The sequence below is a fragment of the Sapajus apella genome, unplaced genomic scaffold (assembly GCF_009761245.1).
Source record: "Sapajus apella isolate SASKATOON/1434 unplaced genomic scaffold, GSC_monkey_1.0 scaffold1, whole genome shotgun sequence".
NCBI lineage: Eukaryota > Metazoa > Chordata > Mammalia > Primates > Cebidae > Sapajus > Sapajus apella.
Genome location: NW_022436941.1, coordinates 44,698,585 through 44,722,523, shown reverse-complemented (window position 1 = coordinate 44,722,523; position 23,939 = coordinate 44,698,585). Strand labels below are relative to the sequence as shown.

Here is a 23,939-nt window from a genome sequence, read left to right as displayed (position 1 = left end):
AAAAATTAACCAGGCATGGTGGTGTCCCAGATACTCAGGAGGCTGAGGCAGGAGAATCACTTACCTGGGAGGTGGAAGTTGCAGTGAGCTGAGATTGTGCCACTGCACTTCAGCCTTGGTGACAGGGTGAGACTCTGTCTCAAAAAAAAAATAAAAAATAAAAAATATAAAAAATAAATAATTAATTAAATAATAGAAAACAAGCATTTCTTCCTGGGCATTAAAGGACATGGTCATCTTTTCCATCCCCACTCCTACTCCTACCTCTACTCCCTGCCACTGCACCTGTGTCAGTTTTAGCTTTGGTGAGGTTTCAGGAGTGGCGGGGGAGAGTAGGTACAGGAATGTATGCTACAGAGTCTAGTAAGGGTCTCATTCAGCCTGATGGACAGATCTGGGAAGAACACTGTAAGCAGTCTTGCCATGCTAACATGACAAATTAAAGTTATTGTTACATTCTTTCATTAGGATGATGCATTCAAATCTAAACTTCTCTGATTCTGCTTGGCCCGTTATGATATGGAACCAAGTACAAGCCATAGTTCAGAAGGAGCAATCAAACTCACAAAATCATATCTACCTAAAGACTCACGCATCCCAAGGGGAAAAAATATGTGGACCCATGAGAATTAACTAACAAGAGCAGAACGCAGCAACTAAAGGCAGTTGGTACCATTTCTATCGCATTCATAAAGAAAGCCAATTAATGGGTCATTTTTATTTCTTAAACCCCCAATTTGTTTGAACCATAGGAATGGCCTCGAGAAAATTGAAATGGGCTATGAGTAAATTATAGACATTATCCCAAAAGCCACTCTGCAAGATTTTCTCTCCCAACCAAATTTGACAGAACTGTGTTTTCACTTATAACTGGCTATCCATTGTAAACCACATTAACATACTATGAAAAACTTACTTTCTCTGTTTTTCATCAACCAGCTGTGTTAAGATCCCTTTCAGTTGAGAATTAACTATTCTATGGACCATTTCCCATTGATACCATCATCAGCAGTACTAGTACTAGCCTAGTTTTTAAATGATTTGTTAGTACTTAAAAACTAAATGAAGTTAAAAACAAAAACTTCTAGAAATTTTTAAAATATTTTCTCTAATAACATTTTGGTCTTCGTTTATATGAAGTGTTATTGATATTTTTGACATTGAGAATATGTATATCATAATTGAAATATTTCCTAAGAACCTATTCAGATACACATTTTGCTATTGATATACCTAATCCAGTTTATTAAGCTTTGCAAAACTATACTGTTGAATTTTTTAGCATAAATTTGTCTTCTTTTTTAAATTGAACAAATCTCTAGATTAATGATTCATTTCATTTCATTCACCAAATATTTGAATTCCCCTGCCTTATATATATCTCAGGCAGTAATCTTAACGTAGATCATCTTTCACTGATGGAATTATTGGGAACTTTCTCACGTGGGACAGTTGCCCCCTCCTTTTCTGGTTATCTCTGCCACTCTATACTTTAAAAAGTCCTGCTTTCTAGCCTGCTTTTGATACAGATGATGTTCCTGTGCTTGTCATAGAAATGAGTCCAGAAGTCACTAATAGTGATTTTAATCTGATACATTAGTTATTGATCTGCTGCAGTAGCCATTTGCAATGGTAGTTACACCAATTTGAACCTAGCCTGCAGGACCTAGAGTCTAAGTCCCAATATCTGAATTATTTAGCATCTTTAAGACAGTTCTACCTTGTGACCTCCTGCTCCATCCCCCAACCAGATAAAGCTGGGTGGCTGAGTTGTCTAGATTTTAAGCAGTGGCCACAAATTGTTATCTCCCCATGTCCAAAAGATTGTAAGCATGAGATATTTAGACATTTGGAATTTGTGAGGATAAATTTCTGAGAATTCAAATTTAAGGGCTTAAAGAAATTCTCATGAGGGCAGGCTATGCACTTTTTTTTTTCTTTTTTCTGAGATGGAGTCTCAACTCTGTCCCTCATGCTGGACTGCAGTGGCGCCATCTCAGCTCACTGCAACTTCTGCTTCCCAGATTCAAATGATTCTCCTGCCTCAGCCTCCCAAGTAGCTGGAATCACAGGCACCCACCACCATGCCTGGCTAAATTTTGTATTTTTAGTAGAATGAGGTTTCACCATGTTGGCTAGGCTGGCCTTGAACTCCTGACTTTAGGTGATCCACCCGCCTCAGCCTCCCAAAGTGCTGAGATTACAGGCGTGAGCCACTGCGCCTGGCCACTATGCACTTGTGTCTTTGGCTTTCTAGCTCATCATTGAGGAAATCAGTAGTTATCTGCTTAGCATTCAATGATTACTCTTGCTAGAAGTGGTAATTTATTTTGACAAAAAAACAAGCATAATTTTCCCATCTTAAAAAAGAACTGACTTTAATCCCACATTTTCTTCCAGCTAACACACCATTCTCTAATATCCATCCCATTTTTCTGTTTTACTTTGCAAAATAACTTCTTAGAAGAGCTTTCTTTCTTCCCCCTGCTGCCTCCCGTTCTTGCCTCCCATTCCTTCCCCTTTCCAGTTTAGCTGTTCATCTTTACCACCCATTGAAAGTGCTCTTGTCAAGGTCACCAGCTGTCTTCATACTGCCAATTCCAAATGAGGCATTTTCTGGCCTCATTTCAGGTGCGTTCTCAACACAGCAGATGTTACCTCTTTCTTGGCACACTGTCTTCTCCCAGCTGGCATGGCACACGGTCTCCTCACATTTTCCTTCATTGGCCATTCTTTCTCAGTTTCCCATGCTGCTTTCCCCTCTTAGATTCCTTCACAGTTTCCTCTAGACCCCTTTCTTTCCTCTCCTTTCTCTCTCTTCCTAAGAGGTTTTATTTAGTCTCACAGTTTTCAAAACCATGAATAAGCTAAATACTCCCAAGTTTTATTTCACCAAGATAGACTTTTCTGAACTCCAGATTCCTGTCTGTATCCAACAGCCTGCTTTATATCTCTATTTGGAAATCTCAGATATCTCAAGGGTTTAGATATATTCTATATTTTGGGTTGGCTCATGTTTTAAACTGGAATTTATTTATTATTATGTTGAAACCATATAATAGATAAAACTCCAGGACTGGAATATTCTTTTTTCTATCTTTGCTCTTTACCAAGGTGAATTTTTCAATTCCTAGTTCATCTCCAAAATACATATCTCCAGCCCAAACATTTCCTAATCTTCAGACTCATTTATTAAGCTGACTAATTTTTTTGTAGAAACAGGGTCTCTCATGTTGCCCGGGCTAGTTTCTAACTCCTGAGCTCAAGCTATCCTCCCACCTCAGCCTCCTAAAGTGCTGGGATTACAGGGATAGGCCACCACACTCCACCCCAGCTGCCTAATTGATATCACCACTTCCAATTCACAGATATCTCAAACTTTGTATTTCTCTTAAATTTTTTGAATAGCTGGATCTTGCTCATGCTTTATGTCTCATACATCCCAGAGAAGGCTTCTCTGTCCACACTATCTAATGTAGGTCTCTCTTGTCCTTCTGTATCTCAGGTTTTTTCAAATGACACATCATAATTTGTAATTATTTGTGGTTAATTTGCCAATATACTTTTGCCTCTCCCACTAGACTGTAAGCTTCATAGGGGCAAGAACTCTGTTTTATTCACCATTGCATCCTCAGATTTTGCACAGTAACTGGCACATAGTTAAGTGTTAAGTAAATACTTAGTTCATCGTCCCCCAATAGAACTTTCCAGGAAGTCCTTTATTTACTGTATTCAAATGAATCCAGGTGTAACAGTGCATTGAATTCTAGATATTTATGTACCAGATACTGGGAACACTCTCTGTACTTGTTTTGTTTTTATCTTTTGAGGATTATTAAAATCATACTGAAGTCTTTTCCTATTGTAAATTTCATGGTTAAGGAAAATAATTTTCTTCTTTGGTAATGCAATCAGTGCTAATTAAATTTCTTTATTGCCAGGATGGAAGGTTAACATTTCATCCAGGAAGTCAGGTAGTGAAACTTCCTTTTATCAACTTTATGAAGGCACGTGGGACTTCCTTTCTGAATGCCTACACAAACTCTCCAATCTGCTGCCCATCACGCGCAGGTATGAACATCCTTAATGTGAATGGAAGAAAGTGGCTAAACACTGAAAATATATCCACAATTTAAAAGATTATACCTAAAAGTAGAATAGTTTGTTATATTTGGCCTCATTAAAACTTCTTGAATATAAAAGATGTACATGTTAAGGTATATATTGGCTGTGGGGGTTGTTCAAATTGTAATGAATTTTTCAAGAGTAGGAATTTTTATCATTTAGAATGGTGTCTAGTTCATGTGTTACTGTTTCATTTCCTTTTGACTGGGGATTAACAATCTTTTTTCCATCCATGAAAATGAGAGAGTACTCATATTTCCTAGAAGAGTTCTGTTTCCAGGGAAATTTTTCAGGAACAATATAGGTAATTGGGAGGACTTCTGTGAACATTAGCGTATACCATAAAGTATTACAACTTATATTCAGATTTACCTGAATTTTTTCTTATTTCAGATTACATACTTTACCTCTTTCTTTCAGTCTCAATTCACTTTTATCCTAAATCAGACTGTTCACTTTTATTATAATAATTTAACAAATAGGCATAGTTTTATTGGCAGAATGTCAGTGACATTAAGTCATGAATAATTAACAAATAGGAAAAAACTGCCATTTTTATAAAATTATCTATTGTATCATAGTTGTTTTCCTTTTCCCCTGTTTTCCAGTTTATGATTGTTGCCTTGGAATCCATAAACTCAGTGATTTGCTTTGTCTGTAAATGAGATGATTTTCTCTGTGATTCGAGTTACAACTTTTTTCATCTATATTTTCAGGACTATCAACTATGTTATTACCAGTGATTAAAAAAGAAATTAAACTATATTGTAAATGATATTTCAATAATGAAGGCCCAGGCATATTAAAAAAAACAGTTTTGTTAACTGTAAAGTAGAATGAGCAGTGGGCTTGGGTAAGACAATGACCTGGATGCTAATCCTCAATGTACCATGTCAAGCAAGTCACTCAGTCTTCTTATCTGCAAATTGCTGTGTGTACTGTGTACCTCACAGGGTTGTTCTGAGCATCACATTAAATAATGAGAAAGTGGCCAATGAACTCTAGAGGTCTCCAAAATGTTAGATGTTATTTTTCCTGGAAGAAGTATATTCTGAAGAGTAAATACAACAAGGTTAAATAATTTATCAAAGGCTACTCAGTAACTGTTGTTATTGGGATTCAAACCCAGGTGATCCCCTATTCCACCTCTCAGAAAACATCTTGCTAGATGAAAAGAGAAAGCTGACTCTAACTTTCTATTTATGTACACAGAATGGGAAAAGGAAAAAAAGTATTTATTGAATAAACAATCATAGTTGTAGAAAATGAGAGATGAGGCATAGCACACTTAGAGTTTTTGTGGAAAGCCAGCAAAAGGACAGGGAATAAGGGAAGATCTGAGGATATTGAGGAAATGAGATCTATACTTCAATTGACTAATTTAGAAACTTAACCAATAAATACTTAGGGATTGTTTTTATGATTGAAAGAGGCCTTTAGTCACACAGGCTTTATATTTAATTCCAGCTATATTTACCTTAAGTAACTTAACCTTTAAGCATTAGTCAACTCATCTGTGAAATGGAAGTGGTAACTCCCCACAGAGTATCCACCTGATAAAATGAGATAACAGTCAGGAATGTTTGGTAAAGCACCTAATCTGGGTACGTCTCATTGCAGAGCACGAGCTCTGCACCAGTGGACTGTTCTCTCAGAGTAATTGTCTTAATAGTCAAATTGTTAAGCTTCACTTTAATCCCAATTCTTTTTTTTTTTTTTTTTTTTTCTCAGCAATGTGGAGTGGTCTCTTCACTCACTTAACAGAATCTTGGAATAATTTTAAGGGTCTAGATCCAAATTATACAACATGGATGGATGTCATGGAGAGGCATGGCTACCGAACACAGAAATTTGGGAAACTAGACTATACTTCAGGACATCACTCCCTCAGGTAAAAATTATAGTCTTCACGAACTGCCCTCTGTCATAGCGTATGCATGTACACTTTTTGACTTTAATTTTTTTAATTTTTCCACTAAGGTGAAAGTAAATCTCTTAATCCCTTGATTGTGTTAATTGGGCTGAAATTTTAGCCTTCTTTAATCTTCCTGAAACATTAAAATTGCTCATATACTAATGATTTTGTTTTTCTTAAACATTAAAGGTTTACAGTGTTTGTAAAGTTGTTTAGCCCATGCTTTATTTTCATTAAATTTCCTTTATATAATGGCTACTGTATTATTAATTTTAAAATCTGTTTTTAAAACCACAGCCTTCTTGCTTCTTTCCTTGGTCAGTTCCCTCCAACTTGAGTCTATTGTAACCTTTTTTTTCTTTCATTTTACAAAGTCCTCAAAAACCAGGCAGCCAAGCATAGTGGTTAAGAGCAGAGGTCAAGAATCCGATTGCCTACTTTTGAATTATAGTTTCTGTTTATTACTAGCATTGTAGTAGTCTGATCTTGGACACATTGTCTAGATGTAGACACTGTAATTTCTTTGCTGTGAGGATTAAATGTATCACTAAGTTCAGAAAAGGGCTAACTTAGGAGGCCTGAGACTGCTATACTTAGAAAGGCCTGCTTGCAAGGTTGGCCCTTGTCTGGCATCTGGGAACTTAGATTTCAGGAGTATTCCTACTATTCCTTAACTGGTAAGAGTGGCCTATTATGTGCCTGGAGCATTTGTATAATGTGGCTTATGCCAATTACCAGCTTTCCTTCCAGGAGTCTGGAATTTTGGCCTGTGCTAAGCAGAGGGTGCTTATGTAGTCAGCACCCCCGCCAAAGAAACTTGGGTTCTGATTCTCTAATGAGCAGAAACAACACTTCACATGTGTTGTCACAATTTGACGGTGGAAGAATTATGTCCTCTGCGACTCCATCTGGAAGCTCGTGCCTCATTTCTTCCGAACTTTGTCTTAAGCACCTTTTGCCTGATTTCACTGCGTATCATTTTATGTAATAAATTATTGCCATGAGTGCAGCTATATTCTGAGTTCTGCAATTCCTGCTACTGAACTTGGGTGTGATCTTGGAATCCCCCAACACTTGTGACCCCCAACACAAATACATATTAGGGGTTAGAGTGCCTCTTTCTTACCCAGGCGAATGCTAATTGAAGGTTATTGGTAATGGTTGTTGTGATGGTGATAATACTGATGATGATAAATAATAAGAAAAAATTCAGGTAACAAAAATAGTGATGAATGTAGTGGGTTGAATAATTCCCCAAAATTTCATGACCACCTAGAAAGAACTTCAGATGTGGCCTTATTGGAAAATAGACCTGTTTGCAGATGTAATTAGTACGGATCTCAAGATGAAATAATGACTGCTGTCATTATTAGAAGAGGAACAAGGACATAGGCACACATAAAAGAAAACAATGGGAAGACAGAGGCAGAGACAGTAGTGATGCAGGTGCAAGCCAACGAAGGAGAGATTGCCAGGAGTCACCATAAGTTAGGAAGAGGCAAGGAAAAATTCTGCCAGAGCCTTCGGAGGCTCCTTGATTTTAGACTTACAGCTTCCAGAACTGTGGGAGAACAGATTCTTGTTGTTTTAAGCCACACAGTTTGTAATAATTTATCCTGACAGTTCTAGGAAATAAATACAGTGAGCTTTGGGTAAACAGACACTAAAATAATCTAGAATCATCTGAACATTAATATTGCTCTCCTGGTTACTGTTAAATTTCTTTCCTTTTCTGTCCTCCAAAATCTGAAAGAAAGCAGTACAGGACATGCAGAAGCCATCCTGACATTCCTATTCTTTATTCTGTCTTCTAATGCATTGCCAAATGTAGTCAATTTTACTTCTGAATTATTTCTCCAATTTATTCACATCTCACCATCTCCACCAAGCTACTCTCATCTCTTGCCTAAGCTATTAAAATGGACTTCTACCTGGACTCTTCTTACTGTATTTCTATAGGAAGCCAGAATGATCTTTCTTAAATGTATGTCTGATTACATGACACACTTGCTTAAAATCCTTCAATGGTTTCTCTCTGCAAGTTAGTTAAAATCCCAAATCTACAACATGATTTATGAGACCCTACATGATCTAGCCCCTGCCTACCCCCAGTATCATTTCACACCACTCTTTCCATCCCTCAGTATGTACCTGGTCTTTTAAAACTTTCCTTAACATGCGTTTTGCTACTTCTAGACTATCGTACGAGCTAGTTTCTCTGTGCAAAATCCTGTTCCCCTACTCTGCCCTGCTAATATCAGAAAGAAAGGGCGGGAGAGGAGGTACCTGTAGGAGGAGGAGCACAGGCTTTGTGTCTGTCAGAGCAGTCAGATGCCCAGCTTCCCTGCTTACCAGCCTTGTAACCTTGGGCAAGTTATTTGATATTGAGTGTCAATGTTCTGTAAGAATTATTGGGCAAGTTACTTGGCATTAAGTGTCAGTGTTCTGTAAGTTATCTGTAAGAATTAATGATACCTACCTCATTGGATGACTGTGTTTTATATGAGTTAAAAGATACTATATAAGGATTAAGTGGAATAATAAAAAATATTTAGCAGTGCCTGGCAAAGAGTAAGCAATTACTCAATGGAAATATTATTATTATGAAAATGGCTTAACCAGAATTGCAGTCTAACATTTATATAACCATCTTTTTTTTTTTTTTTGAGATGGAGTCTTGCTCTGTTGCCCAGGCTGGAGTATAATGGCGCAATCTCAGCTCACTGCCACCTCTGCCTCTCAGGTTCAAGCAATTCTCCTGCCTCAGCCTCCCGAGTAGCTGGGATTACAGGAGTGTGCCACCACACCAGCTAATTTTTGCATTTTTAGTAGAGACGGCATTTCACCATGTTGGTCAGGCTGCTCCCGAACCCCTGACCTTGTGATCTGCCTGCCTTGGCCTCCTTGGCCTCCCAAAGTGCTGGAATTACAGGTGTGAGCCACCATGCCCAGCCATAACCATCATTTTTCTAAAGTGCTTTGCATTGCTAGTTACCTTATGGAGTTTCACAGATTTCTCTTTAAAATCTTTCTCCTTTTTAGAATGTAAGCCCAATCTAAAGTAAGATAATAACTTATCTTGTTTATTGTTTATAATAAAAATTATCTAGGATTCAATGCCATATATTCCCTGTAACTTTTATTCTTATATGTGACATGATTAAAATATGACCCAACCTTTCCTTATTCTACAGCAGGATAATTATCCATGGAGAGCAAGGACTTTAATCTCTCTTTCTCTGCTTTATCCCCGTTTGCCAGCATAGTACCAGTACATTGTAGGTTCACAATTAAATTTTTGATGAATGAATGAATGAAAAAGTTATTTTGAAGTACCTATAGTTTATTACTTGATAAACATTGATATTCTGTGTAACACAGAATCATATCACTTGTTCCTTATCAGTATTTTGTATATATCTGCAACTAACAGATGATATCCTAAGTTTTTTTAACTTTTTAAATATTAATATTTAGAAGTTCTTTCTTTGTCACATGGAATTCTAAAATCAGTAGAGGAAAAAAACCACTTAGATGTTGATATTTGGGGGATGTCAAAAGATGGTTTTCAGGGCATTACTTGGTTAAGGCATATTTTCTTGTACTCACAGTCTCATCAGAGCTTAGGAAATTGAAATAAGCCACCAGGAATATTTTTATGAGTGCTATATATACCCACACAGACATTTGGCTGACAAATAGGTTAAGGTCGCTGCTAATATCATGTCTGAAGGTTATAGGAATTATAGCACATTATTTTTCAGTGCAAACTTAAAAACGGGTCTCAGAACAAAACATGGTCTCTCAACATCAAATTTCATAAATAGGGGCATTCGGTGTTGTTGATAGATTGACTTTCAAAATCAAAATGTAAGCTATTATAACTCTTTACTACTCAAACTGGCCATTTTTGAACCTGCTTGTATTTTCAGCCAGAATTATAGGTTTCTTTATTATTATAATACTTCCATCTGTCTTCTTTAGGCACCAGTGTTGCTACGAATTTAGGAACACTAATCCAATTAAGTGTCTCTTATTATATATAACATACCACACCATATTAGGATCTCTGTGGGCTGCACAGTTGTTTCGTCTATACAATTGTTAAAGAGATACAGGTAGTATTATTCATAAAGATGCCATTTGCTGATGATGAGACCTTGGGCAGTAATTTATCTGCTTAGAATCCCAGTTTAGTCTAATGCGCTTTCACTAGATGACTTCAAAAGTTCTTCTACTCTGAAATTCTATAACTTCAATGGAGTACAGTTAAGTGGTTTATAAATTTCTGATACTCATCTGTCCCTCACATTATATGTATTGTGTTATAATGGATTTAAATTCAAATTTACTATGTCTTCTTACCAATTGAAAGAAAACTTTTGTATTTAATTCATAGGGTATTTTGATTATTTTTGCTTTCCTATATATTCCCAATGTCTAAAATGGTGGTTTTTAACTGAGGGCAGTCACTTTCCCTGCCATACCCCTCCACCTCCACCCCTTGGTGCCAAGAGGACATTTGACAATATCTGGAGACATTTTTGGTGTTAACAGTGGGGTTATTTTGCTGGCATCTTGTTGGTAGAGGCCAGGGTTGCGGCTAAACAGTCTATAATGCACAAAACAGCCCCTTTTCTCACAAAGAATCATCAAGTCCAAAATGTCTTAAGTATAGTGATTGAGAAAACATGTCTAAAACTAGATGTTTTATGCTCATCAGCCTGCATCTTAGGAATGTCACACTTAAAATAATTGCCTACATTTTAAATATTGTTTATTCTTCCATATTCTAAGGGATCAGATCTACTTGACACTAGTACATCAATTTTTTTAGAATTAAAAAAAACAAAGAAAATTTATAGAATTGTGTATAGAAAGTGTATAGAATTAGGAGGTAATTTTATATAGAAAATTTTTAAAACTAAATTTCTAACATCAGTATAATACAAAATTTAATATTAAGTAGAATTTCTTAAAGTACTAAGACTAGAAGATGATCCTTATTTAAGTTACAAAAGTAGAATCAGGTATTTGTAATATCCTCTAAGCTAATATTTTTGAGCTAGCTACTATGTACCAGACTTTATTTTTAGATGATGCAAATACAGTAGTAATCATAACACAAAATTCTCCAGTGTCATGGAACTTACATTCTAATGCTATAAGAAGAGAAATTAAACAAGCTGTTGTGGTGTTTTCCCTAGCTTCTGTCTTGTTGAAAATCTAAAATCAAATCCTTTATCATTTCATCCTACCATTGCAATTATGCATGTTGTCTGCTCACGTAGGTTAATATTTTTCTAAGCCAAGTCAAAATAAGCAATATTTTAATTGATATGGGTACATAATAAGTGTATATACTTAGGGAGTACAGGAGATATTTTGATACAGGCATATAATGTGTGATGAAAACATTAGGGTAAATGAAGATCCATCCCCTCAAAGCATTTGTCCTTTGTATTACAAACAATCCAATTATACTCTTTTAGTCATTTTAAAATACACAATTAAATGATTATTGACCATAGTCACCCTGTTTTATTTTCAAATATTAGATCTTATTCATTCTATATTTTTGTACCCATTAATCATTCCCACTGTCCCTACTCCAACTATTCTGCCCAGCCTTTGGTAAACCATCATTCTGCTGTCCGTCTCCATAAGTTCAATTGTTTAATTTTTAGCTCCCACAAATAAGTGAGAACATGTGAAGTTTGCTTTTCTGTGCCTGGTTTATTTCACTTAACATAATGACCTCCAGTTCTATCCATGTGGTTGCAAATGAGTGAATCTTATTCTTTTTTATAGCTGAATAGTACTCCATTGTGTATAAGTACCACATTTTCTTTACCCGTTTGTCTATTAATGGACATTTTGGTTGCTTCCAAATCTTGGCTATTGTGAGTAGCGTTGTAATCAACATGGAAGTGCAGATATCCCTTTGATGTACAGATTTTCTTTCTCTTGGGTGTATATCTAACAGTGAGATTGCTGGATCATATGGCAGCTCTATTTTTAGTATTTTGAGGAACCTCCAAATTGTTCATCATAGTGGTTGTACTAATTTACATTGGTATAAATAAACAGTACACCAACAGTGTACGAGGGTTCCCTTTGCTCCATATCCTTGCCAGCATTTGTCATTGCCTGACTTTTGGATAAAAGCCATTTTAGCTGAGATAGTATCTCATCATAGTTTTGATTTGCATTTCTCTAATGATCAGTGTTGATCATTAAAGATCATTCAACAGGTAAATATGAGCATCTTTTCATATACCTGTTTACCATTTGTATGTCTTCTTTTAAGAAATGTATGTTCAGATCTTTTGTCTGTTGTTTAATCAGATTATTAGATTTTTGTCCTGTAAAGTTGTTTGAGCTCCTTATATATTCTGATTATAAATATCTTGTCAAATGGATAGTTTTCAAATGTTTTCTCCCATCTGTGGGTTCTGTCTTCACTTTTTTTATTGTTTCCCTTGTTGTGCAAAGCTTTTTAACTTGATGTGATCCCATTTGTCTATTTTTATTTTAGTTGCCTGTGTTTGTGGGGTATTACTCAAGAAATATTTGTCCAGACCAGTGTCCTAGAAAGTTTCACCAATGTTTTCTTTTAGTCGTTTCATAGTTTAAGATCTCAGATTTAAGTCTGTAATCCATTTTGATTTGCTGTTTAATGTGATAAGAGATAGGGATTTAGTTTCATTCTGCTGGATATGGATATCATTTTCCCAACACCATTTATTAAAGAAACTGTCCTTACCCCAATGTATGTTCTTGATATCTCTGTCGAAAATGAGTTCACCATAGGTATATGGAGTTGTTTCTGGGTTCTCTCTTTCATTGGTCTTATGTATCTGTTTTTATGCCAGTACCATGCTATTTTAGTTACTAAAGCTCTGTAGTATAATTTGAAGGCAGGTAATGTGATTCCTCCAATTTTGTTCTTTTTGCTCAGGACAGCTTGGGCTACTCTGGGTTTTGTTTTTGTTTTGTTTTGTTTTTGTGGTTCCATATAAATTTTTGGATTGTTTTTTCTATTTTTATGAACAATGTTATTGATATTTTGATATGTATTGCATTGAATCTGTAGATTGCTTTCAGTAGTATGGACATTTTAATATTATTGATTCTTCCAATCCATGAATATAGAAATATGGAATTGCTTTTCAGTTTTTTGTGTCCTCTCAATTGCTTTCATCAACCTTTAATAGTGTTTATTGTAGAGATCTTTTACTTCTTTAGTTAATTCCTAAGTACTTTTTTGTAACTGTTACTTTCTTTATTTCTGAAGGGTTCCTTCATGGGATGGGATTACTTTCTTCATTTCTTTTTCAAATTGTTTGCTACTGGCATATAGAAATGCTACTGATCTTTGTATGTTAATTTCACGTCCTGAAACTTTACTGAACTTACCATCTCTAATAGTTTTTTGGTGGAGTCGTTAGGTTTTTCCAAATGAAAGAGCACATAATCTGCAAACAAGAATAATTTGACTTCTTCCTTTTCAATTTGGATGCCCTTTATTTCTTTCTCTTGTCTGATTAGCTAGGAATCCCAGTACTATGTTCAATAACAGTGGTGACATTGGACATTCTCATTGTGTTCCAGATTATAGAGGAAGGCCTTTCAGTTTTTCTCATTCAATATGATACTACTGTGGGTTTGTTATATGTGTCTTTATGTTGGGGTATATTCCTTCTATAACCAGTATTTTTTGTGGTGGTGTGGGGATCATAAAGGAATGTTGAATTTTATTAAAAGCTTTTTCAGCATCAGTTGAAATGATCATATGTTTTTTGTCCTTCATTTTGTTGATATGATGTATCACAGTGATTGATTTGCATATGTTGAACCATCCTTGCATCCCTGGGATAAATTCTACTTGGTTATGATCAATGATCTTTTAAATCTGTTGTTGAATTCAGTTTGCTAGTATTTTGTTGAGGATTTTTGTGTCAATGTTCAACAGAGATATTCACTTGTAGTTTTCTTTTTTGATGTATCTTTGGTTTTCGTATATATATTGCATTGAATCTGATCTCATAGAATGAGTTCAGAAGTATTCCCTTCTCCTCTATGTTTTTGGAATAGTTTGAGTAGCATTGGTGTTCATTCTTCTTTAAATCTTAGGTAAAATTAATCAGTAAGCCATTGGGTCCTGGATTTTTCTTTGCTGGGAGACTTTTTATTGTAGCTCTAATCTCATTACTTGTTATTGGGCTGTTCAGGTTTTGGATTTCTTTTCAGTTTAATATTGGCAGGTTTTATGTTTCTTGGAATTTATTACTTTTCATGTTTCCAATTTATTGGCATATAGTTGCTCATAGTAGTCTTTAATGATCTTTGATTTTTTTTTTCTGCAGTATTAGTTGTAATGCCTTTTTCATCTCTCATTTTATTTATTTGGGTCTTCTCTCTTTTTTTCCTTAGTCTGGCTAAAGGTTTGCCTATTTTGTTTATCTGTTTGTAAAGCCAGCTTTTCATTTTGTTGGTCTTTTGTATTTTTTATTATTTTAATTTCATTTATTTCTTCTCTGATGTATATTATTTTTTTCTTCTAATTTTGGGTTTGGTTTGCTTTTGCTTTTCTATTTCTTTAAAATGAATTATTAGGTTATTTTAAGTTTTTCTACTTTTTTGATACAGGCACTTACAGCTATAAACTTCACTCTTTGTACTGTTTTTGCTGGATCCCATAGGTTTTGGTATGTTTTCTTTTCTTTTCTTTACTTTTTTTTTTTTTTTGACAGACTCTCGCTGTGTCATCCAGGCTGGAATGTGGTGGCACAATCTCAGCTCACTGCAACCTCCACCTCCCAGGCTCAAGTGATTCTTGTGCCTGTAGTCCCAGCCTCACAAGTAGCTGGGACTACAGGCACACACCACCATGCCCAGCTAATTTTTACATTTTTAGTAGAGGCAGGGTTTCACCATATTGGCTACACTGGCCTTGAACTCCTGACCTCGAGTGATCTGCCAGCCTTGGCCTCTCAGAGTGCTGGGATTACAGGTGTGAGCCACCTTGCCCAGCCCAGGTATGTTATGTTTTCATTATCATTTGTTTCAAGAAATTTTTTAATTGCTTTCTTAATTTTCTCATTGATCCACTGGTTATTCAGGAGCATATTGCTTAATTTCCATGTGTTTGTATAGTTTCCCAAATTCCTCTTGTTGATTTCTAGTTTTATTCCATTGTGGTCAGAGAAGATACTCAAAAACATTTCAATATTTTTGAATGTTTTAAGGCTTGTTTTGTGACATAACATATAGTTTATCCTGGAGAATGATCCATATCTTCAGAAGAATGTGTACTCTGCAGCTGTTGGGTGAAATGTTCTGTAAATACCTATTAGTTCTATTTGGTCTATAGCGCAGATGAAGTTCAATGTTTCTTTGTTGATTTTCTGTCTGGAAGATCTGTCCAAAGCTGAAAGCGGCTTGTTGAAGTCTCCATATATTATTATATTGAGGTCCATCTTTCTCTTTAGCTCTAATAATATTTACTCTATATGTCTAGGTGTTCCACTGTTGGGTGCATATAGATTTATAATTGTTACATCATCTTGCTACATTGGCCCCTTTGTCATTATATAATGAATTTCTTTTTCTCTTTTTATGGTTTTTATCTTGAAATCTATTTTTGTCTAAGTATAGCTACTCCTGCTTTTTTTGTTTGTTTCCATTAGCATGGAATATCTTTTTCCAGCCTTTTATTTTCAGTTTATGTGTGTCTGTATAGATGAAGTGTGTTTCTTGTAGGCAATACATCATTGGGTCTTTTTTTTTTTTTTTTTTTTTTTTTTAATCCATTCAAAGAGCTCCCTCTGTGGGTTTCAGCTGAGTCCTGCCTGGTGTTGCTTTCTACTGTGACAGGTAGCACTGAGTTCCAATGCAAGGTACCACAGTCAACTGTGCTCTCCTCCTGAGTGCACAGATTCTCTCTCCATGCCATGCAGCCACTCCTAAGGTAATGCAGGGGGTGGTGTGAGCAATTCAAGACTGTCTTTCCTACCCTCTTCAGCCCCTCCTTCAGTGATATAAAGTTAAAACCATGTCCTGTGATTGCTTACCTGATTTTTGGTTCTGATGAAGGTGTTTTTTGTGTAGGTAGTTGTTAAATTTGGTGTTCTAGGGAAGAAGATTGGTGGAGGCTTCTATTTGGTCATCTTGCTCTGCCTCCATATCCACAATAGGCAATTTTTAATCCTCTGAAACAAATGGAAAATGAAGGCCTATTTCCAAAATAAGAAAACTGCTATGAGTAAAACTCTTAAGCACAAGCCTCTTGGCAAACAGCAAATGGAAGCAAATAATAGGCTGCTGACACTACTCTTCCTGACCTAATAGGTCTCCAGGTCAGCAGCAAAGGCTTTCTAAATAGAATGAGACTGATTAAGAGAATCAACAGAACTCAGAACAGTGACCATAGTGCACCATTCAGCCCCTCTTAATTCTGCAGCCTAATGAGTTAGCCCATGTTCATCTCATCCATATCTATTATTTTATAGTCTAAGATCACATATACCTCTAGATCAGTTCTCTCCATACTGAAGAGGAGTTTATTATTTTTCTTATAATGAAGAAAGATATTAATTACTTCAGTTACTTTATCTTTTTTAGAATCCTTCATCTTATTACGTTTATTTAAATTCAGTATTTAGAACAACATGCATTATTCTGGGTGCACTCTCAGCATGATATTTTCTGGCAGTGGAAGAACTTGCTTTCTTTTTTTTTTTTTTTTATCCAGAACCTTTACTTGTGATGACTATGTAATTCTTGGCTGAAGCAGCCTCATAGGCTATCTTCAGATTGCTGACAACCTTAACTCCTACATCAGTTTCTTGAAACACAAGTGATATCTCTGAGCCTATAACCTCACTACAACTCTTGGGTTTTTCCCATCTAATTAGTAAAGTTTATTATATTATGTTTAGCTGCCCATAATGAAGTTTATCTCCTTTTGCATATTATAATTGATAATAAAACATTGTGTTACAGCTTTATTGGCAAATATTTTTTCCTAATGGAATATATTTTCTCTTAATGGTAAATGTTTTGAAACAAAGTCTTGCTCTTTGACCCAGGCTGGAGTGCAGTGGTATGACTATACCTTACTACAGCATCATGTTCTTGGGCTCAAGCAATCCTCCCCCCTCAGCCTCCTGAGTAACTTGGGTTACAGGTACAAGCCACCACACCCTGCGGTAGTGTACATTTTTTAGAAGGTGAATTTTTAAATTATAAGTATTTTAAATTTTATGGACTCCCACAGAAATAGAATATCAGTAGGCTCAAATGAAGGACAGGAAGGAGCAACTTCTATACAAAGACATCCAAGTCAAAAAGAAATACCTGAGACTGGGGAATTTATAAAGAAAAGAGGTTCAATTGGCTCACAGTTCTGCAGGCTCTACAGAAAACATAGCAGCTTCTGCTTGGCTTCTGGAGAGACCTCAGGAAACTTACAATTACGGCAGAAGGCAAAGGGGAAGCAGGCATGTCTTACAAGGCCAGATCAGGAGCAAGAGAGATGTACAGGACGTACTACACACTTTAAACAACAAGATCTCATGAGAACTCCCTCACTATCATGAGAACAGCCCTGAGGGCATGGTGCTAAACCATTCATGAAAGATCCACCCCCATGATCTAATTACCTCCCACCATGCCCTACTTCCAACACTGGAGATTACAATTCAACATGAGATTTGGTTGGGACACATATCCAAACCATATGAGACTTGAATAACAAGTGAGGCAGTTGTTAGAAAATAACTTGCATGTTTCATTAAATAAGCTGGATTTTGAATCTCCATGAAGTAAAAATACTTACTAAGAATAACCTTGGGGTTGTTCTGCTGTATTATTCTCATCCTTAAACATATTTTTTTGCCCTCTGATCAACTCTTATTATTTTAGGTAGACTTTTTGGAACCTATGTAATTTCTTGATTTATCTAATTTGCTATTCCTTAGAGGTTTCCCTGTTTTCCTCTAAGGAGTCTTCCCATCCTTCCAGTTGGCTCTTTTATTGACTACAGTCCATTGCAGTTAGCAATAAAGAATCTGGCTTTTAGCACCTCTTTTTCTGGTATGTGGCTAGGGTGCAAAGTTTCAAAAGTAAGGCACTTACTGTATAAGGAATATATGAGAATTTTCATACTTCTCAGACTTGTTTTACAAGTCTAAAGAGGAATGTTAAAATATCTAAAAGTAGACAGGTAAACTAGCATTCATAATATTAAAAATGAATTAACAACCGCAAGTATGCGTACCATACCCCACATTTAACTCAGGGAAGAATGGAATGTATTTTAAAAAGAAAACATTTTAAGTGAAAAAAATATTTCTCAAGCATATGAAATAATTAAAAATTGATGTCTGTCAACAAAAGAAAAACAAAACTAATAGCATGTACAAAAACTCAAAAAAAGGAATATCTAATTCAGTATGACAGCAAATAATATAATAACCCAGAATAGTGGCTTACTTTCATAATTATAATCCTGTGTCACTGAATTTAAGACTTATCAAAAAAAAAAAAAAAAAACTCCAAAAACCTGGGCAATGCTAACCTAAATGGGTGCGCACGTGCATGTGTGTGTGTGTGTGTGTCTTAAAGAGAAAGCCTCATCTATTAGGAAAATTCAGCTTTCTTTCTTTTCTTTTATTTATTTATTTATTTATTGAGACAGAGTTTCACTCTTGCTGCCCAGGCTAGAGCTAATGGCACAATCTCAGCTTACTGCAACCTCCACCTTTCAGGTTCAAGTGATTCTCCTGCCTCAGCCTCCCAAGTAGCTCAGATTACAGGCACCTGCCACCACACCTGGCTAATTTTTTTGTATTCTTAGCAGAGACAGTGTTTTGCCGTGTTTGCCAGGCTGTTCTCGAACTCCTGACCTCAGGTGATCTACCCACCTTGGCCTCCCAAAGTTCTGGGATAACAGGTGTGAGCCACTGCACCCAGCATGTTTTCTGTAATTTTCTAATGAACTTAAAAAAAATTATTGGAGAAGGAGAACTGGAGGAAAGATTATAGAGATAATAAATTCTTTCAAAACTAACCAAGACATAATTTCTCATGACCTTCAAGAGACATCTAATTTTGACAGTTTGAAGAGATTGAAGAATAGAATTTAGACTTTGTTTTAGGATTGGCCTAAAAATAAACCTGAATGTGACTGCTCCCAAAGACAAAACACTTTAATTTTTATAATCCGACATTATAGAGGTTTGAATTCCTATAGAATCACAACAGATACTATGTACCTATGTAAAATTTTTAAAACTAATGAGCAGTTGTAGGTAATGTAGGCCTACCTGAGAAAGCCAAATATTGAGAAGTTGATTGAACCTTAGCTTATGAAATATCCGTAAGTTTGAATTATTGAAAATTAGTTTCTTTAGTTGCAAAAAAAACCTCCAATTGAAATTCTTATAATGTCTATTTGTAGTCTGAGATCATGTGTAACCCCATTTGACTAAAGTGAGTTTTTCTTAAAATTTTTACTGTTATGCCCCTTACTTACTTTCTTTCTTCTTCTTTTTTTTTTTTTTTTGAGATAGAATTTTACTCTTCTTTGCCAGGCTGGAGTGCAGTACACAATTTTAGCTCACAATAACCTCTGCTTCTCAAGTAGCTGGGATTACAGGAATGCACCACTACATCCAGCTCATTTTGTGTCTTTCGTAGAGACACAGTTTCTCCATGTTGGTCAGGCTGCTCTCAAACTCCCGACCTCGGGTGATTCACCCAACTTAGCCTCCCAGAGTGCTGGGATTACAGGTATAAGCCACCGCACCTGGCCTACTTTCTTTCTTATGTGTGAAAACTCTGGTTTGAATGTAGCCTTGGCTGGGAGTGGTAGCTCACACCTGTAATCCTAGCACTTTGGGAGGCTGAGGCGGGGGGATCACTTAAGGTCAGTACCATCACGGCGTGGTTGAAGTTAATCAGCCTGGCCAACATAGAGAAACCACACCTCTACTAAAACTACAAAAATTAGCCAGGTTTGGTGGCATGCGCCTGTAATACCAGCTAGTCAGGAGGCTGAGGCAGGAGAATCACTCGAACCCAGGAGGTAGAGGTTTCAGTGAGCTGAGACTGCACCACTGCACTCCAGCCTGGATGACAGAAGTGAGACTGTATCTTAAAAAAAAAAAAAAAAAAAAATCAGTCTTTTTAGACTCTGAAAGGATGGGTTGTATGGGTTTTATAAATCCAAATTCTTTCCCTTTCACCTTTTATAGACTCTAAAATTGCCTTTTTCACTAGAGAAAATGGCAAACCCATTTTGGTGTAGTAGTATAAAGTTACTTGTAAGTATCAGGACTCATAAGAAATGGAGGAGTGTGACAGCATAACTGTCCCAGATGATACATAAACTTGCTGGGGCCCAGCACAGTGACTCACGACTGTAATCCCAGCACTTTGGGAGGCTGAGGCAGGTAGATCACCTGAGGTCAGGAGTTCAAGACTAGCCTGGCCAAAATGGTAAAACCATTTTGTATTTTCTACTGAAAATACAAAAAATCAGCTGGATGTAGTGGCATGTGCCTATAATCCCAGCTACTCGGAAGGCTGAGGGAGGAGAATCGCTTGTACCTGGGAGGCGGAGGTTGCAGTGAACCGAAATTGTACCATTGTACTCCAGCCTGGTCAAAAAGAGCAAAACTCCATCTCAAAAAAAAAAAAAAAAAAAAAAAAAAAGTTGCTGGACCCCTCAAAGTTTAGCATTTCCTTTCTCCCTTTATTCTGCCTTTTTTTTTGAAATTTGATTTTTTTTTTTTTTTAGCAGTTTTGGATTAACTTTTTGGAGAATGTAACAAAAATACTGATTAACTTCAAAATGCAAAAATATGAACTTTTCTGCCTTTTTTGAATAATAGCTTTATGCTGACATTTCATTATACCTTTGACAAAAATGTCAAAATTTCTAAGGTAGTTTTAGTATTAGAAACTACCCATCAAGATCATTGGTCACCAGTTACTGAACCCTGGCTAACTTAAACAGAAAATGAATTTTTTTAAAGACTTACCAGGTAACTGAGAATGAATAACAGTGCTAAAGAGCTAGAGTCAGAAAACAGGAATCAGCTGTCTGGTAGTACACCAAAGTTATGCAGTAGAAACAGCTCAACCAGGACACTACTGGTTGTGGCACTGCGGCCATAATGAATCTCTAGCTAGCCCTGTCTTTGTAGCATTCCCTCAAGATTTAGAATTTCAGTCCTAAGTATCAATTTGACCAAGCCTAGCTCAGCTGCCTACTCCCTAGATGCCCGGGGTCATGGAATGAGAGCTTATCACTCCATCATTCCTGCTTTGGCTTCTGGAGCACGAGATGGCATCACCCACTGCTAAAAACCCACACAATAGGGAATTCCCCCCAAAAGCAGATGGTTTTGAACAAAAGGTGACATTCACCATGGCCATCTTAGAAGCACCATGCCCAATAACTCACTGAGCTAACTGGCAAAGGTTCAGTTATCTAACAGCTTTTAAATAATTCAGACATGACTATCATCCATGCCCACATTACCATGACAGTTGACTAATGTAAAATGTGTTGACTGGGTTTCCTTGATTCAGAGTGACCTGGAGAATAATGACATCTGTGATTTATCAGGCTCTTGCTAGTGAGGCACTACATTGGGTTTAAGAGAGTATTTCCAGAAGAGTCCTAGCCTTTGTAAGTCATATACTTGGAGACATAGACTGAATGTTTAACGTCGTGTAGCAGGCAAAGGGAAATTTGACAAATTTATCAAAAATTAATTATGACGCTAACAGCCCCAAAATTTTTTCACAGTAAAATCATTTTAAGTACTTATAAGCATGATTGACGTAAGTGTATACTTTTCATGCCTTCTATTCTGAGACTTAAAAATTGACTGAGATTTGCACTTAGTACTCTCAAATCGTGATTATTTTCATTAAATTTTTTGGACTGGGACCGGGTGCGGTAGGTCATGCCTGTAACCCCAGCACTTTGGGAGGCCTACATGGGCAGATTACTTGAGTTCAGGAGTTCAAGACCAGCCTGGCCAACATGGTGAAACCCTGTCTCTACTAAAAATACAAATTAGCCAGATGTAGTGGCAGATGCCTGTAGTCCTAGCTACAAGGGAGGCTGAGGCACAAGAATTGCTTAAACTGGGAGGTGGAAGTTGCAGTGAGCCAAGATCGCACTATTGCACTCCAGCCTAGGCGACAGAGAAAGACCCTGTCTCAGAAAAAAAATAAAAAAATGTTTTTGATTGGGAGAATAGTCACTTCAGTCCACCTATGTAAGATTGGAGGTTGTGCTGGGTAGGGAAAACATGATCATAATATAAGGATTTGCATGCAGTGAAAGGGGATTTTGATTACTACCAAAAACAGAAGCTATAGTTACACTAGTCTCAAGTTGTAGAACTGGGGAGTAATTCCGAATCCAGCACAGCTTTTACCTCAGTAGCAGGCATTAAAGGAACTTTATTCTAGCTCTCTGTTACCAGCATGAGTCATGACTTCTGCTTCTCTGCTCTGGCTCTTCTCAGCTATATCACTTCCAATCCTGACTTCGACCTGCCAGAACCTTTTTGGCTCAAGTTTCATCTCCTTTGTGACTCTTTCTCTACCTCATAGCTGCATCTTAAAAACCACCAGTTACTGGATTATTTTCTTTCTAAATTTAAATTCTGTAAATAGGGATAATAGGCCCACCTTACATTTCATGCAAGACTCCATCGTAAGTGCTGACCATGGTAAGTGCTAGTGCTTAGGTTAGGTGCCCACACCCGGCCAGTCGACAGGCTAGAAAAGGAGTTAAATCCTACGTAATGTGGCCAGCTAGGTCACTCCTTCAGCAAGAGCTGCGGATGTGATGATGTGTCAGCTGCAATGAGTGCTTAGTAATTTCTGTTAACAACAGATTACCTGGGAATAACCCACCCACTCTGTTTTTTCAGATTTGATGGCATTTTGTCTATAACCCACCCACTCTATTTTTTCAGATTTGATGGCATTTCGTTTGGGTTACATTTTCTGTTTAATATTGAAAAACAAAGGTTTACGAAAATTGTAAACGTTATAATCAAGTTGGTGTGTTAAATTACTTTAAAAGCATAAGAAAAATCATCCCCTTTTGGATATAAAATGGTGAATGTGATCTAAACCATTGCTAGAGTCATAGCTGAAGTATTTGTTTTTCCATAAAGTAGCATTTGGCATTTATTTTTTAAAGTTCGATAGTAGGAGGGTTTATGTGTGAGTGGATATGAGGTGCAAATACCTATTTGTTAGCTTAGCAAGTCACATTAAGCACTTGCCTAGCCAATGTCTTGCATGTGGTAGGTATTCATTGTTTCTTTAATTGAATCAAAAAGTTGCCTTTGTTTAAGCTCAGATTACAATAAACATGTATACTCTGTCAAGGGCTATAGTCATTGTCACCTAGGAATTCAAAGTTGTAAATATGAATGCTTCCACAATGATGAATTTACCAGCAGACTAGAAATGGCTAGGTGACATTTCACAAAATAAAATCCCTGAATACTTACCTCCACACACACACATGCAAACAAAACTTTTCTTTGAAATATATTTACTATTATTATCATATAACCAATATAATTTGTGATGTAATTAATATTACCGATTAGTAGAGAAAAATTGATTTTCATTATATTTACAAAGAAATTCATGAATAAGAAAAGATTAAGGGGCACTAGCTACTGTAATTTTACCAAAAAATGAAATGGCTGGAATTAATAAAACTAATAAATGTAAAAGCCTACATTTATTGAGCATTTAAATAACGTATATTGAAAAATGATGTTCCAACCTGCATTTGCCAGGGTAGATGTGATTCATTCAACTAAAACAGACTTTTGTTGTTGTTGTT

The 23,939-nt window shown here is 36.4% G+C and overlaps 1 protein-coding gene across 2 annotated transcripts in view; it reads left to right on the top strand.

Annotated features, from left to right (window-relative positions):
* The window catches only part of ARSK (arylsulfatase family member K), a 57,179-nt gene that overhangs the window by 7,213 nt on the left and 26,027 nt on the right, over positions 1-23,939 (top strand). For both annotated transcript variants that reach the window (XM_032276194.1, XM_032276186.1), the window contains exons 2-3: positions 3,942-4,071; positions 5,857-6,016. In XM_032276194.1, the coding sequence (XP_032132085.1) occupies positions 4,002-4,071; positions 5,857-6,016 (230 nt within the window). In that variant the 5' untranslated portion in view covers positions 3,942-4,001. The remainder of the gene's footprint in view (positions 1-3,941; positions 4,072-5,856; positions 6,017-23,939) is intronic.